General features: G+C 54.5%; 1 protein-coding gene across 1 annotated transcript; it reads right to left on the reverse strand.

The window, feature by feature from the left end:
* Positions 1-87: 87 nt before the first annotated feature.
* KRT82 (keratin 82) lies at positions 88-11014 on the reverse strand. The gene is made up of 9 exons (XM_042946625.1): positions 10610-11014; positions 8430-8638; positions 6081-6141; positions 5304-5399; positions 4782-4946; positions 2896-3021; positions 1129-1349; positions 874-905; positions 88-329 (listed from the first exon to the last, which is right to left on the reverse strand). The coding sequence occupies exons 1-9, from the start codon at positions 11012-11014 to the stop codon at positions 88-90; spliced, it is 1557 nt and encodes a 518-aa protein (XP_042802559.1).
* Positions 11015-13916: the final 2902 nt, after the last annotated feature.

The following is a 13916-nucleotide window of genomic DNA, read 5'->3' on the forward strand; positions in this document are numbered from 1 at the left end:
AATATCCTTGTCTTCAGCTGATCGGTGGACAACATCCAGGCTGGGGGCTAGCGCCCTGTCACTGGGCTTGCAGCTTCTGGGGCAATGCTAACACTTGTGGCGGGAGGAGCCGCACCCAGCCCCCAGCTTCATGCCAGAACTCCTCCCGCTCACACAGCCCAGTAGCCCCTGGGGCTCGCAGGGGATGTAGAGTTCACCGGTGCCCACGACGCTGCAGCCCCCGCTGCTCTTGAGGACACTGGTGCCCCCCGGGCAGTATTCGGTCCTCAGCACGGGTGTGTTGACCACACACGGCTCGTAGAGGACCGCGCCTTTGGAGCTGCTCACGGCTGTGGGAACAGAGAAGGATGCTCAGGGTCCTGCACTGGGTGGCTGGAAGGGCGTTGCCCTAGACCAGGCCATGCCCCCCACCTGCTGCCACTCACCAATAAGGACACCCCCGTGCCAGCCACCGACTTCCCACTCTAGCCATAAAAAGTGCTTAGCCTTCTGCCTCTTCCCCTCTGCCCCCCTTCTGCCTCTCCTTGTTTCCCAAAGCCTTGGCCTCCACTTCATGCTGTCAGTTTCTACTTGTCTGAGCCTGCTTCAGAACTATTTCCTCCATAGAGGCGTCTCCTTGTCATGATGGTTCCTGGCAGCGTCTGGGTCCCAAAGCACCGAGGCCCTGCTGCATATCAGCTCCTACTTCTGACTCCCGAAGACTTGGACAGTCCTGAAGTAGAGCTTCTGTCCGCCCAGGAGCTCCTGGCAGACAGAGCCCTTCCTTGGGGGTGGGGGAGGCACTCTGAAGTCTGGGCAGGACAGTGGTCTGTACTTGTTGGGTTGATCAGCCCCCACAACCCCAGAGCTCCACAGGAGTGCTGGTCTACTCACAGATATTCACCGGCCCAATGCCTTCACACAGCCTGGAGTGGAAAGAAGAAGGCACAAGGTCACTGCATCACAGAGAACAAAGTCAATGAATGTGGGGCACCCCTCTCCTGCCCCCACTGTGGACTATGTTAAGGAGAAGGGCCTGTGGATTATGCACTGTCTCGGATGTTCCCTGACTAGCACGACGCGCAATCGTAGCCCCAGCGACCAGAGGGCGGGGGAACACGTAGTCCTCGGTGCTTCGCCTTGACTAACCTGTGCTCCTCGCCCTCCAGCAGCCGCCTGTAGGTGGCGATCTCGATGTCCAGGCCCAGCTTGGAGTTCATCACCTCCTGGTACTCCTTGAGCAGGCAGGCCATGTCCTGCTTGGCCTTCTGCAAGGCCTCTTCCAGCCCTGCCAGCTTGCACTTGGCGTCACTGAGGGCCGCCTCGCCCTGCTGCTCTGCCTGGGTCACCGCGGCCTCCAGCTTGCAGCGCTGGGGGAGCGGGCACAGAAAGGCGTTACTGGGGGCCCCTGGAGCCTGAGGCTGACTTTTGGAAGGACAGGGAGAACATGGCCATTGTGAGATAATAAAACATATGTATATTGGTCTCTGCCCCAGTTCCTGGTGCAAAACTCCTAAATCCTCGCAATTTCCCATGTGATAAGAGCATTAGGAACATCCTTTGTTCTAATACTTGGTCTTTGACCCTTGGTTCTGACACAGAATTCCCGAGTCCCTTGGAATTCCTGGATGAGAGCAATGTCTTTTGTTCTAATGAGGTGACTCTGGGTGGGTCCTGGATGGCTCCTGGACAGGGGGTTGGTCACCAGAAAGACCAAGCCATGATTAGAAGCTTAGAATTTCCAGCCCCACTCCCCCCTGCCTTCACTGGAGAAGAGAGAGGGGTTGGAAATGCAGTTAATAATGGATCATGCTTACGAGAGGAGGCTTCCATAAAAGTCCCCGAAGTATGGGGTTCACGCAGCTTCCAGGTTGGTGTACGTGAGGAGGTATAGGGAGCATCACGTGCCCAGAGAGGAGCACAGAAGCTCTGGATCCTTCCCACCTCCCTCCCTTGCCCTGTGCGTCTCTTCCCTCTGGATGTTCATCTGTATTCTTTGTCATATCCTTTTATACCAACTGCTAAACATAAGCAAGCTGTTTTCTTGAGTTCTGTGAGCCACTCTAGCAAATGAATGGAACCTGAAGAGGGGGTCATGGGAACCTCCGAGTTACAGCTGATGGATCAGAAGCACAGGGGACAACCTGGACCCACAATCAGCATCTGAAACAAGGGCAGTTGTGTGGGACTGAGCCCTAACCCTGTGGGATCTGACCCTCTCTCCAGGTAGGTAGTGTCAGAGTTGAATGGAACTGTTGGGCACTAGCTGGGGTGGCTGAATTGGCTGTGAGAGCAACTTCATGCATGTGGGAGTAATGTGACAGTAAAAGGGACACACAGGAGGAGGAGGGAGGTTTCCTTCTCAGTCATGGTGATGTGCCAGATTCACAGCTGCTGTGCGTTTCGTCTTAGGATTGTGACAGCTGAACTCCAGAGAACTGGGGCCAGTTCCATCTATAACACCTCAAGGAGATCCGAGCGAATTCTTAGAGGCTAATAGATTTGGAGTGTCTGGCTGGTCTTCACCAGCCTAGGAGAATGGAGTGGGGCCACGTGTATGGACTCCTGGGAGTCATGAATTGTAGGATCCTAGGACTGGAGACTTTGGGTAGGGAGGGGCCATGGCGAGCATCTTTTCTAAGCCCCCATCTAGTGAAGCACCCTTGCTATTTCATCTGTGACCAAAGGCTGCCTAGCCTATGCTGGGAACTCGCTGTTTCCCGAGGCTGTTCCTGCTGTCGGTCAGCTTTCATGGAAAGAGCTTGTTCCCTCTTAAGCGAGGGTGGCACAAGTTCATGGCCTCTTTGAGATGCTCCCAGGGAGAGTGGACCCACCCCCCCCCCCACCCCGCCCCCCCGACCAGCCAGCAGGGCAGCCTCTAACGGGGGTCTGGAAACAAGATCTTTCTGGCCTCACCTGGGCTTTCACGGTCTCAGTTTCTTGCTGAAGCCGCTGGATCAGCTTGTTCATTTCCAGGATCTCGTTCTTACGGTTGCGGAGATTGTCACAGTGGGTCCCCGCTGTCAGCCGCAGCTCCTCATACTGCCGGGACCGGGGAGGTCAGAACGCCACAACACCCACCCTGTAGCGCCTCACAGCCCCCCTTCTCACTGTCCTGAGTCTCTCCAGTGGTTTCCTAGCTCAGGGCTCTCTGGATTCTTATGCTTGCTCTCTCCCCCATTCCTTTTTCCATTTCTGGCCCTTTTCTGGGCTTCTCCTTATTTCCTTCCCCAGCCCTGAACCTTCAGCCTTATTAAATGCTTCTCCAAGCTCTCCTTTTCTCTCTTTAGCTGTTCTGTGGCTCATCTTCCCCCCACCCCGGGGGTCTGCTGAGGGCTCCTTCCCTATTAGATTTCCCTCTGGACCTGAGAAGGGGTTTCTGTGCTCAGCCTGGGATGCCTAACACATCTGGGAGTGAGGACAGACCACCAAGGTGAGTACTTTTGTCTATTCTCCTTCAAAACAATTGAAGACGAAATGCAATATTACTTCCTACTTTGGCTTAACATTTTTTTTTTAAACCTATGCAACTCTGAATTCAATTTCTGAATAATGTCTTATCGACTACACCTATAGATTAAAAAAGCAGCCAACTTTAGATTTTCTGCACATAATGGATGGGAGCATTTTGCATAGAGAAGGCAAAACAAGTGATAAGCACATATCACTCTCTTTTGGCTCTTTTGTTGTTTGGCTGTTGTGACAAAGCCCGCAGCTGTCTAAAAAATATCCACTCTCCTCTTCTTCAAGCAGAACTCTCCTTTTGTTTGGGGTGGCAGTGAGCCCAGTTAAGAGAGTATTTCTTGGCCCTTTCATAATCAATTCTATGGGTAATACTTTCAGGAAAGCTGTTTAAAGTGAGAGATGACTCATTCAGCATGCTTCTTTTGCCGTGTGCTTTTTCCTCCTTGGAATGAACATGTGAAGTTAGCACTACGGCAGCCTTCTTGGGACATGAGGCAACAGTGAGGATTAAAGCCATGTTAAGGGTGGCAGCATAAAAAGCTAGAAGGAGCTTGTGTTCCTGATGGCAACATAGAGCCTCCGTGTCACCTGTGGATGGTCTATTTCTGTAACCTCTTTGAGGACAGGGATGGTGTGACTCTTAGCATCATCCTGGTGCCACGTGCCTCAGTAACGCCATGGCACACATCACCATCTAACGTACATCCACTGTACTTACTCACCTCATTTCTTGTCTGCACCCGCCACCCCGCCCCTGCCTCTGGGATGAATGTGACATGAAGGCAGGGATTGCTGTCTATTCTGTTCTCTGCTGAAATCCAGCATCTAGAGCAGTGCATGGCAATAAAGTTACTACATGAATAAATGAGTGAATGAGTGCGTGGTGCCTTTCTCAGACAGGGCAGGTGAGAAAGACATGAAAATATTTGTGGAGTCAAGTTGCCCTTGGGGGCATCCCCTTCCCTCCCAGCCAGCCCCTAATTCCCTAAGTCTGGGGCCGCCTTAATGACGGCTCCTGCCCTGCCATTAGTGCCCACAGCCCCTCTTTGCAGTCATTGCCAATTAGCGTTTCTTGAATGCTGCTTAGAGGAACATTGCAGTAGGTCCGTGGGTGGGTAAAGCTGGGGTGCGCTGACACCCTGATGACAGGCCTGGGCTGTCTGTGAGGTCCCCTCCCACACGCTCTGCAGGGCCCTGGCCTGGGGCCTGGCAGGAACAACAGGAACTGGGTTTATGGGATTCCCTCTGCCTTCATTATCTCCTCACTCACTTCCTGGGGGAGAGGGGGTCTGGGGTCCCCCAGCCCCACCCCCGGCCTCGCCCTGCCTGGGCCTCACCCGGCTCTGGTACCAGGCCTCGGCTTCAGCTTTGCTGCGGCTGGCGATGTCGTCATACTGGGCCTTGATCTCAGCCACGATGCCATTCACATCCAGATCCCGGCTGTTGTCCATCTTCACGGTGACGGAGGTCTCTGAGATCTGAGACTGCAGCAGGTAGATCTCCTGGGGGTAGGGGCCCCAGATGGGAATGTGTGAGCGTTTTGAGGATAAAGGTGGGGGCAGGGGAGAGGTGGAAGCAACTCCGATCCTCCCATAGCAGATTTGCACAGCCCTTTGAAAGGCTGTCCCGAGCCTTCTATCACCGACGTGTTCCTTGTTCCCCTTCTAGTTACGTAGACCTAAGAGCCAAGGTCTCGGCCCTGTGTCTTCTGGGGGTCTCATAAGCTGTCTGCTTGATTCCTCCCCATCTTACTTTGGAGTCAGCTAGCCCGGGGCCGTCCCTGCTGGAGCTCCCCTACTCTGTCCTGCCCACGGAACTGGCCCCGACTGAGCACCTGCGGGCAGCGGGGCTGTGGGTACCTCCTCATACAGGCCTTTCAGGAAGTCGATCTCCTGGAGCAGAGCCTCCACGTTGGTCTCCAGATCAGCCTTTATCAGGAAGGCTGTGTCCACGTCCTGCAGCCAGAGCAGTGACAGCCATAACCTGGGGCCGGGGGAACATGCGAAGGCCACCCCGTCCACCAACTGGGCCACCTCCCAGGCAAGCTGGTGGCAGTGTGGGATCCATGTGTAGGCCCACGTGGAAGTGAAAAGGGGACAGAGCCAAGGATAGGGGGAGGGGTCCCAGTCCCAGGACCCCATGCCTGGGCCCGGCACCCTGAGGGTGAAGGATTTGAGGGAGTGCATTTTGAAGGAGCCCTGAATGCAGCTTCTCAAAGCCCACTGTGCAGGGCATGGGCCATAAAGTACCTAGGCATCTGTCTGAAAAACCATCACTATTGTTTTTATCTTTTGTGGTTAGAGGCAGAGTTCTTGTTTTGCTTTTGATTTGGCATTCGTCATATCTCCAGCTTCTTGGGCAGGTGTAGACACAACCCTTAGCCAGGTTGGGCCCCCATGAGTTGGGAGGTGGAGGCCAGGTCAATCTCTGCCTTTCTGCAAGAAGTGGGTGGGGGCTGGCCTTCCTGTTTCCCAGGGTCACTGGGGATGGCCCCCGGGGGCTGAGGGATGAGAGACCCTGTTGGGGGTGGGTGGGTGGGCTGCAGGCATGTTTGGACACGGTCAGGGGCCGAGTGTGGCAAGGCCGGCTGGGCCAGCTCCGGGGGCCTTCTCTCTCCCTGTGCCGCCCTCCCTCACCTTCTTCAAGGCGACAAACTCGTTCTCAGCACAAGGCCGCAAGGAGAGTTCCTCTTCGTACCTGGCGGGTGAGCAGGAAGAAATGTTTTAGTCTGTCTTGGGGCCGTTCGGAAGCCGCCTGGGCATCCAGCCTGAGGGAGGGGGACTTTGGGACAGATCTGCCTCTCACTGGCTTAATCCCCTAAGGAACCGCCAGGTCCAGTCCCTGTCACTGGACACCTCTGGCTCTTCCAGCCACTCAGAACAGATGGTTGTTATCATAGCCTCTTTTTAGCCACTTTGCATGTTTACTTCCTTCCCTGCTCCCCAGTAGCCTGTTCCTATGATCAGTCATCTTCTGGGAAGTCCTTCTTAAGGCTACCTGCATTCTATCTTGCTGCTAAGGAAGCCCACTTTGTCCCAGAGTTGTTTCCTCTGGGAAGGTGGTGCAGACTGGGCTGTCTGCTGCTGGTTCTGCTGTCCTCTCTCAGTTGTTCTGAGGGTTGGCTACAGTCACTGAAATTGCAGCCGACCCGGGGCCCCTCCCCTCCAGGAGAGTTCGGAGCCTGGCCTCTACCTGCAGCTCATTTGCAGAGGTAGCAATGACCCACTTACCAGAGCTGGAGAGACAGCCTGACCTTTTCCTCTAGGCTCCCAGGGAGCTCCTCGCCCACTCAGTGCCCCCCTGGGCAGTGGAATCAGGGTTAGGTTCAGTCTGGCTGGAATGACTCAGTCTGATGAGCGACACTGATCCATTAAAAGCTTCACGTTGCTTCCTGACGCCCATCCTTCCTTTTGGTGGCAGAGCTTGGCCTTAGCACGGCCACCGGAAGCTGGAGTCTGCTGCCTGGGTGTGAGCCCCAGCTCAGTCAGGTGCTAGTCATGTGATTTGGGGTAAGGGACTTGGCCTCTTGGTGCCTCTCATTCATCACGTACAGCAAGAGAGGAACACTTGTGCGGCCTCATAGAGCTGCTGTGAGTTAACACCATTTAACTCCTCCTATGCTTCCCCACCTTCCCAATCCAAAGTCTTCATCCTGTGATGCAAACCATGTCTCCTGACCATCTTGTGTCTTACCCACCGAGAAAGGCACTGCTCCTGCTGAGAGGGCTGGCCTTGCCATGTCCCACCTGTCACAGTCTGCTTGAGTTGTCCTGTGTCACTTGGCACACTCTGGTCCTCCTATCACCTGCTCCTGTCCCTTCCCCTTCCCTAGGGTCTACTTTGGACTCCCATTTTGGAAGACCCAACTGGAATGAAACTTCATCAAGGCCCCAAGCAAATGGCACCTTCTCTGGGAAGCTTCCCTGGGCCCTGCCTGCTCTCTCACTCTCTGGGTATTCCTCTCTCTTTCTGCCTTGTACCCTATTGTTGCTGTGGGTGGGGGTGCATGGGGATCTGTGCCGGACTGGGGTATCATGAGGGAAGGAGCCAGATCAGCACAGCATCTGGCACCAAGTAAGCATATGACTGACACTTGTAGCACAAGTGTCCCCCATGTGGCTCCGTTCCACTGATCCACATCCCTTAGGAACCATTGCTCTGAGCGTATTTTCACCGCCTCTTGTCTATGGAAATGTGTCTCTCTCAACCCCCCTCCCCCCAACATGTGGTCCCATGGGACCCTAGACCTGGATAGACCCACCTAGGACCTGTGAGGCAGTTTATCTGGGCCTCAAGCCTCTTGCGGGCATTGGACCTAGTAGCCTGCAAACCCTTAATTAACATCTGCTTCTCAGCTGCCTTCTCCTGTGAGTCAGGCCAGGAGCTGCCCTCAGGGAGGGCGAGTGTAGCAGGTCTACATAACCTTGACCACAAGAACTGGGGACGTGGAGCCCCGATGGGTGGTGGCTTCCAGCTGTGGGCAGGAAGTCCGGGAGCTGAGTGTCGGGGAGTGAGAGGAACTGTGGGCTGCGTTAGCTTGGATGTGGTCCGAAGAGATGCCGAGAGGGGCCTATCAGGGGGAAGGGACAGCGGGAGGAAAAGTTTGGAGGGAAGAGGGTTTGGGGGCCTGTTCGGGGAATAAGAAGTAGTTCCGGATCTGAATGGGGACTGATGGAAGATAAGGCAGGACGAGTGGTAGAACAGAGCCCTGAAACGTGGGAAGAAGGCAGGAGAAAGAGCTTGTATCACATAGACGTGAGGAGGGCCTAACTGAGGGAAGGTGGTGGGAAGGGTGGTGAAGGCAAACACCATTTCAGAGCTTCTGCCGTGTCTAAATGCCCTGCCTGTCTTATCCACTGCACTGTTCCTCCACCTAATCAACTAAGCTTTAGGCTTCTCATCTTGTGGATGGGGAAACTGAGGCCCAGGTGGTTTATGTAGCTTGCTCCAGGTCCCCTGGCAGGGTGAAAGTGGGCCATACTCACTTTTTCTTGTAGCTTTCCAGCGCGTCCTGCAGGCTGCCGAGCTCTGACTCTAGCCTGGCCCGGTCCCCCGCCACAAAGTCCAGCTGCCTCCGCAGGGTGCTGATGTAGTTCTCAAAGATGGGCTCTATATTGCTCTGGCAGCACCTCTGTTGCTGCATGAAGTTCCACTTGGTCTCCAGCAGCTTGTTCTTCTGCTCCAGGAATCGCACCTGTAGCCAAGAACAGGCTATCACTGGAGAGCAGGGAGCCTGGGGACCACGGCTGGGAGAGAGTCAGCGGTGGTGGTGGGGTGGATGGGCAGTGGGATCAGCGTGTGCTCTTACTCCCAACACACTGCTGCCAGTGTGCTAACATTTTCAGATGAGGCTCTCCGCGTAGACTGGCACCACAGCATATCTCCATCTCTCCCCTGCCTCGGGGAGCTTATGGGACACCCCCCCCCCCCACCTTCCACCCAGGGGTTGCATATTGTCATGGGAGGGCTACTGTCCCAAGAGGCCTGGGACAGGTCCCCCTTCCAGCCCTGCCTGCCTATCTCCCACTAGCCTGGTAACCTTGGCTGAGACATCCTGGTCCTAAGCTTCCTGCTTGGTATTGTATATGGGAAGCACTTCAGAAATCTTCCTACTAATGTCAGCTGGTGACATTATGCTTCGGAGTTCAGGCTTTCTTTGGTCACAGCCCAGGGGCACTCAGGGAGGTCAGATTAAAGGCTTCGTTCTAGGGCTCTAAGCTCTTTTCCCCGACTCTGCTGCACCCTGCGTGGCTGCATCCAAAAAGTGTCCCTGTCACAGCAATGGGGAGATCTGCTGGCTCAGCTTCTCCCTTTTGGTGGCTTGGAAACCAAGATTAGTAGGAGCTGGGTGAGCTGATCACTGCCACCCCATTAGCCATTGGCAGAGGGAAGACGGCATCCAATCCTCAAAAGAAACCTGCAGAGGAAGAAATGTTGCCCTACTTCTGGTCACCGGACCTACAGAAGGTAGAGTGATGTTGCTGAAGCTCAGAGCCCAGAACCTAAGGAGGTTTAAAGATAAAATTGTAAGTGTAACAGTTCCCATTTACTGAAATAAGTTTCTTTTTGGAGCACTTTTATGTGTATTACCACCTTTGATTCTCCACCATCACGGCCCCCTTCCCTGCTGGGCAGCAAGGGCCCTGAGGCTGGGAAGTGAGAGGTTTGCACGGGGCCTCAGGGGGTCAGGCGGGAGTAGGGCCGACACCAGGGCCCTGGCCTCCCGACTGCTGACCCAGGATTCTTTGCCCTACACGTTGGGGTCAGCAGAAACGCTGGCTCAGCCCCTGGCATGTATCGTCATCCCGAGAGCCTCCCTGGGGTATGTGGACAGGTACGGAGGCAGCTGCATGAACTTCCACTTGGTCAGTTCAGTGCCTTTCAAAGGCAGCACACCATTATTCCCTGTAGTCTTCTAGAGCTGTGGCTTTGAGGACGAAAGAGACAAGGCTTTGGTGACAGCTAGCTCCCTGTGTTCCCAGCTCTGACTTCTCCGTCTTCTCCTCACCCTGGGCCTTTGCTGGTGGTAAATCCAGGCCCAAGGGTCTCGCGCCAGCTCAGGCACTCAGAGGACAGCTCTCTTGTATTTTTCGTAAATTTTATGTTTATTTATTTTTAAGAGAGAGTGTGAGAGAGAGACACACACACAGAGTGTGAGCAGGGGAGGGACAGAAAGAGAGTGAGATACAGAATCCAAAGCAGGCTCCAGGCTCGGAGCTGTCAGCACAGAGCCCAGGATGGGGCTTGAACCCATGAACTGGGAGATCATGCCCTAAGGCGAAGTCAGATGGTTAACCTACTGGGCCACCCACGTGCCCCAGAAGGTGGCTCTATTGTTAAAGCCTCATCTACCTCCTTGGTTTTTCTTTTCAGTATCTGTCATTGTTTGGAAGTTCCTCTTGTAGTCTGACCTCAGGCAGCCTTGGTGATGTTACCAGATAATATTCAGAGACAGAAATGACATCGTGAAAAAAGAACGAGCGAGCAGGCAGAGATGTCTAGTGCTGAGCCTGATGTAAGCAGCTTTCAACGATTAGCGGTCATACAGTTCAGGAGAGCCAATCAACTGTGGCTTCTCCATCACCGGTCTGTCCCTGCCTGCCTGGACCTGACACAAGGTGCTCTCTGCATCCCACAGCCCCAGAGTGTGGGGCCTGCCTATTACCTTGTTGATGAAGGATGCAAAGCGGCTATTCAGGCACTTGATCTGCTCCTTCTCATCCCTCTTCACCCTCTGCACGGCCGGGTCGATCTCCAGCTCGAGCGGGACCAGCAGGCTCTCGTTGATGGTGACGGGGGCGATGCAGGCTGAGGGCACACAGGCGGCCCCTGTGCGGTAGCCGAAGCCAGGCAGGCCACACCTGGAGGCAACCCGGGGCCTCCCGAAGCCCACGTTGCACAGACTCCGGGAGCCCAGGCAGCCCAGGACACGGAGGCCCCCCCCACCCCCGGGCCGGCACGGCCCCTGGCTCACTGCGTAGTGGGTGACCATCCGGGGAAGGACAGCTGAGCACGAGCTGAAGCTCCGGCTGCCACACCTGGAACCCTGCTGGAAGGAGCGGCACGACATGGCAGGACAGAGGCAGAGAGGTGGCTGGCCCGGAGAGCGGGTGGTGCGAGTTACCAAGTCAGCCCAGCTTCTGCCCTTTTATTTGGTGGGAGATGGAGGGCTGGGCAGGGTCAAAGCCCAAACCACCATTAACAGGTTTATAAGCTTGGGCTGTTGGCAGCAGCTAAGTACCAAGGTGGATAATTAGGGTAGCAGAGAGCAAAGGGAGGGAGCCAGTGGGCAGTGCTGGTGTCCCCTTTCCTCGTTTATGGGGGTGATGAAAGGGGCCAGCCAGACAGACGGTGGGCATATTGGGTGTCTCAGCCTCAAGGAAAGGGAGAGTTGGGACTTTACGTCACTTCATGGTATATGTGGGGGATGAATTATACCCTCCGGTTGCCCCAGGACTAGAGGCCAAATTAACTATGCTTGGGGATGCTCTATTTCCCCAAGGCTGCTTTTCTGCTTCTCTGCTGATGTGCAAGGCTCATCATGGGCTCCTAGGTGATCCTAGAGGCTTTCTGGGAGGGAGGATTTGGGGTGGGGGAAGCTTCCACAAACAGGCTCAGGCCAGGCGGGTACTGGTTCCGACTCAGTGCCACGAGGGCTCCTGACATTGACTCTTGTCTTTGGGCCCATTTAGTTAAAAAAAAAAAAAAGGCCTACAGGGGACTCCAGAGGAGATGCTTTGTGCTTGAGGAGGGGAGAGGAAGGGATGCTCTCCCCAAGAATCTCTGGGCCCTCAAGGACGCATTGTGGTCAACCATCAGATCAATACTATTGTGTCACTACTCTTTTGCCTTTTCTCCTCACACCGTCCCTGGCCTCCCTGAGGTAGATCAGAGTCTGCTCTGGCCTGAGGACATTTCTGGGGACATTTGTTGCCCTCAGGAATTGTTCAAGTGGATGCGGGATACAGGCTTTCTCCCCAGCACCCAGGTCACAGCTCTTTGGAGATGTTTGAAATGCCCCCCGATTCTCTTCCTTCCTCCCTTTCTGTCAGTTCCATCAGTGAGACCTCCGCTGGGGCCAGCTGTCTTTCCCTCCCTCACTGGCTGTTCTCCAGGTCAAAATCAAGCCAACAATAATAATAGCAACTTATTGGGGTGCTTACTGTCTGCTGGGACCACCATAAGCCTTACATCCATTATCTCATTTAATTGTATGATGACGTCGTGAAGCAGTTTCTGCCTTACTGATGAGGAAAATAAGGAGCCGAGTGATTAAAGGACTTAATTAAAGTACCCCAAACCACACAGCTTATCTGTGGTAGGCTGGGATTCGATCCTATTCTTTCTGACATCACCATGCTCTGCTGCTCTGGTGGAGAGAAGCCTGGTTAAGAATGGGGGTCTCCTGGGGCACCTGGGTGGCTCAGTCAATTAAGTGTCCCACTCTTGATTTCGGTTCAGGTCATGATCTCAGTTTGTGAGTTCAAGCCCCTCATGGGGGCTCTGTGTTGACAGCATGGAGTCTGCTTGGGATTTTCTCTCTCCTTCTCTCTGTGTCTCTTCCCCACATGTGCTCTCTCTCTCACGATAAATAGACATTTAAAAAAAGAATGCAGGCTCCTGCCAATATGCCTATGACTTCTTGGTTCCACCTGTAAATTAGGAGATTGGGACCCCACAGTTTTGGTTTAACTGTGACATTTCACACAGTTCCTTTTTTCATAGTCTTAACTTTGGGTCCTAGAGTGATGGGGAGGGCAAGCAGGGCTTGGGGATGTCAGGGGTATAACAAGGGGCTGTGGGCAATGGTGGGAGGCAGAGGTGGGGTGGGGTGGGTCTTGTTGCATGATGTCAGAAAAAGGGGATTCCCATTCCACCCTCGGGTAAGAGTCCCAGAGGTGGGCCCAGGAGACAGTGCTGAAGACACCAAGAAGCCAGACTGGAGAGCCTTCCCCCTCCACCCCTAGGTAGACCAGACTATGTTGCCATGATGCGTTGGGTTCCCTGGAGCCCAGGACCAGAGCTTGGGAACAGAGAGTAGGATGCTTCCCTGGATTTGTTGTGGGTGGAAGGCAAGTGCTCCAGGATAACACCAGGTCCAATGTTGCCCAGAATGTGAGATAGGACACAGACTCCACCAAGACCTAGAGAGCTCGGTGACACTTTATTGAAGCGATTTTAGGAAATAAGCAGGCATGGGGAGCAGGCAGTTCAGAAGGGTTTGAGACGATCAGAGCAGGGTGACTTTTTTCTCTCCTGTCTTCATGTCTACAGCTGGCAGCCAGTCCCTGCCTGCTTTTGGAATGCATTTTGGTCTTGAATACGTGGCAGGTATTGGGAAGGCTCACAGTTCCTCAAGTAGGGAAAGATCTCTGTGCCTACGTGGCTCCCCTCTTTCACTGTTCCCCTACCTCTGCTTCCTTCACAGGCCGAGCAAGCATCCTCTGAGAGTGAGGAAAGACACAGGGGGAGGACTGCCCCTCTCCCGTGTCTGCCCTCTTAGGTCTTCCCTGTGGGGCAGGGGGTTTGGTGGATTGCCTTAAGAGTTGTGGTTGCAGCCAAGGCTGGGGACAGGAAAATCCACACTGTAGATATTTCAGAGACAGGGAGATAGAGAAAGAAAGGTCAGGAGAGAGGGAGCAGGAGATCTATTGCCAAACGGATGAGTGGGAGAGGGAGAAAAGAAAGGGGCGGAGAGGAGGGACCGGGAGAGGAGTCACATATGGTGGGGAAGGAGGAGAATAAGGAGGGAGGGTGGATGAGAAGGTGGAAAGAGAAAAGTAAGCAGGAAAGAGAACTTTCCAGAAAAGGGACATGGCTACCACAGAGGATGGAGAAAGACTCCTGAGCCCGGAGGATTATTCTGCAGGGGGATTCTCCCAGGGCAGTTCTAACACAGGCCAACTGGACTCCCTTACCTGGTGCACCTTCTGCCTCGCTGCCTTCCCACAGCCTGGCGTGAGCCTGCCTCC

The sequence above is a fragment of the Panthera leo genome, chromosome B4 (assembly GCF_018350215.1).
Source record: "Panthera leo isolate Ple1 chromosome B4, P.leo_Ple1_pat1.1, whole genome shotgun sequence".
In the NCBI taxonomy this organism is placed as follows: domain Eukaryota; kingdom Metazoa; phylum Chordata; class Mammalia; order Carnivora; family Felidae; genus Panthera; species Panthera leo.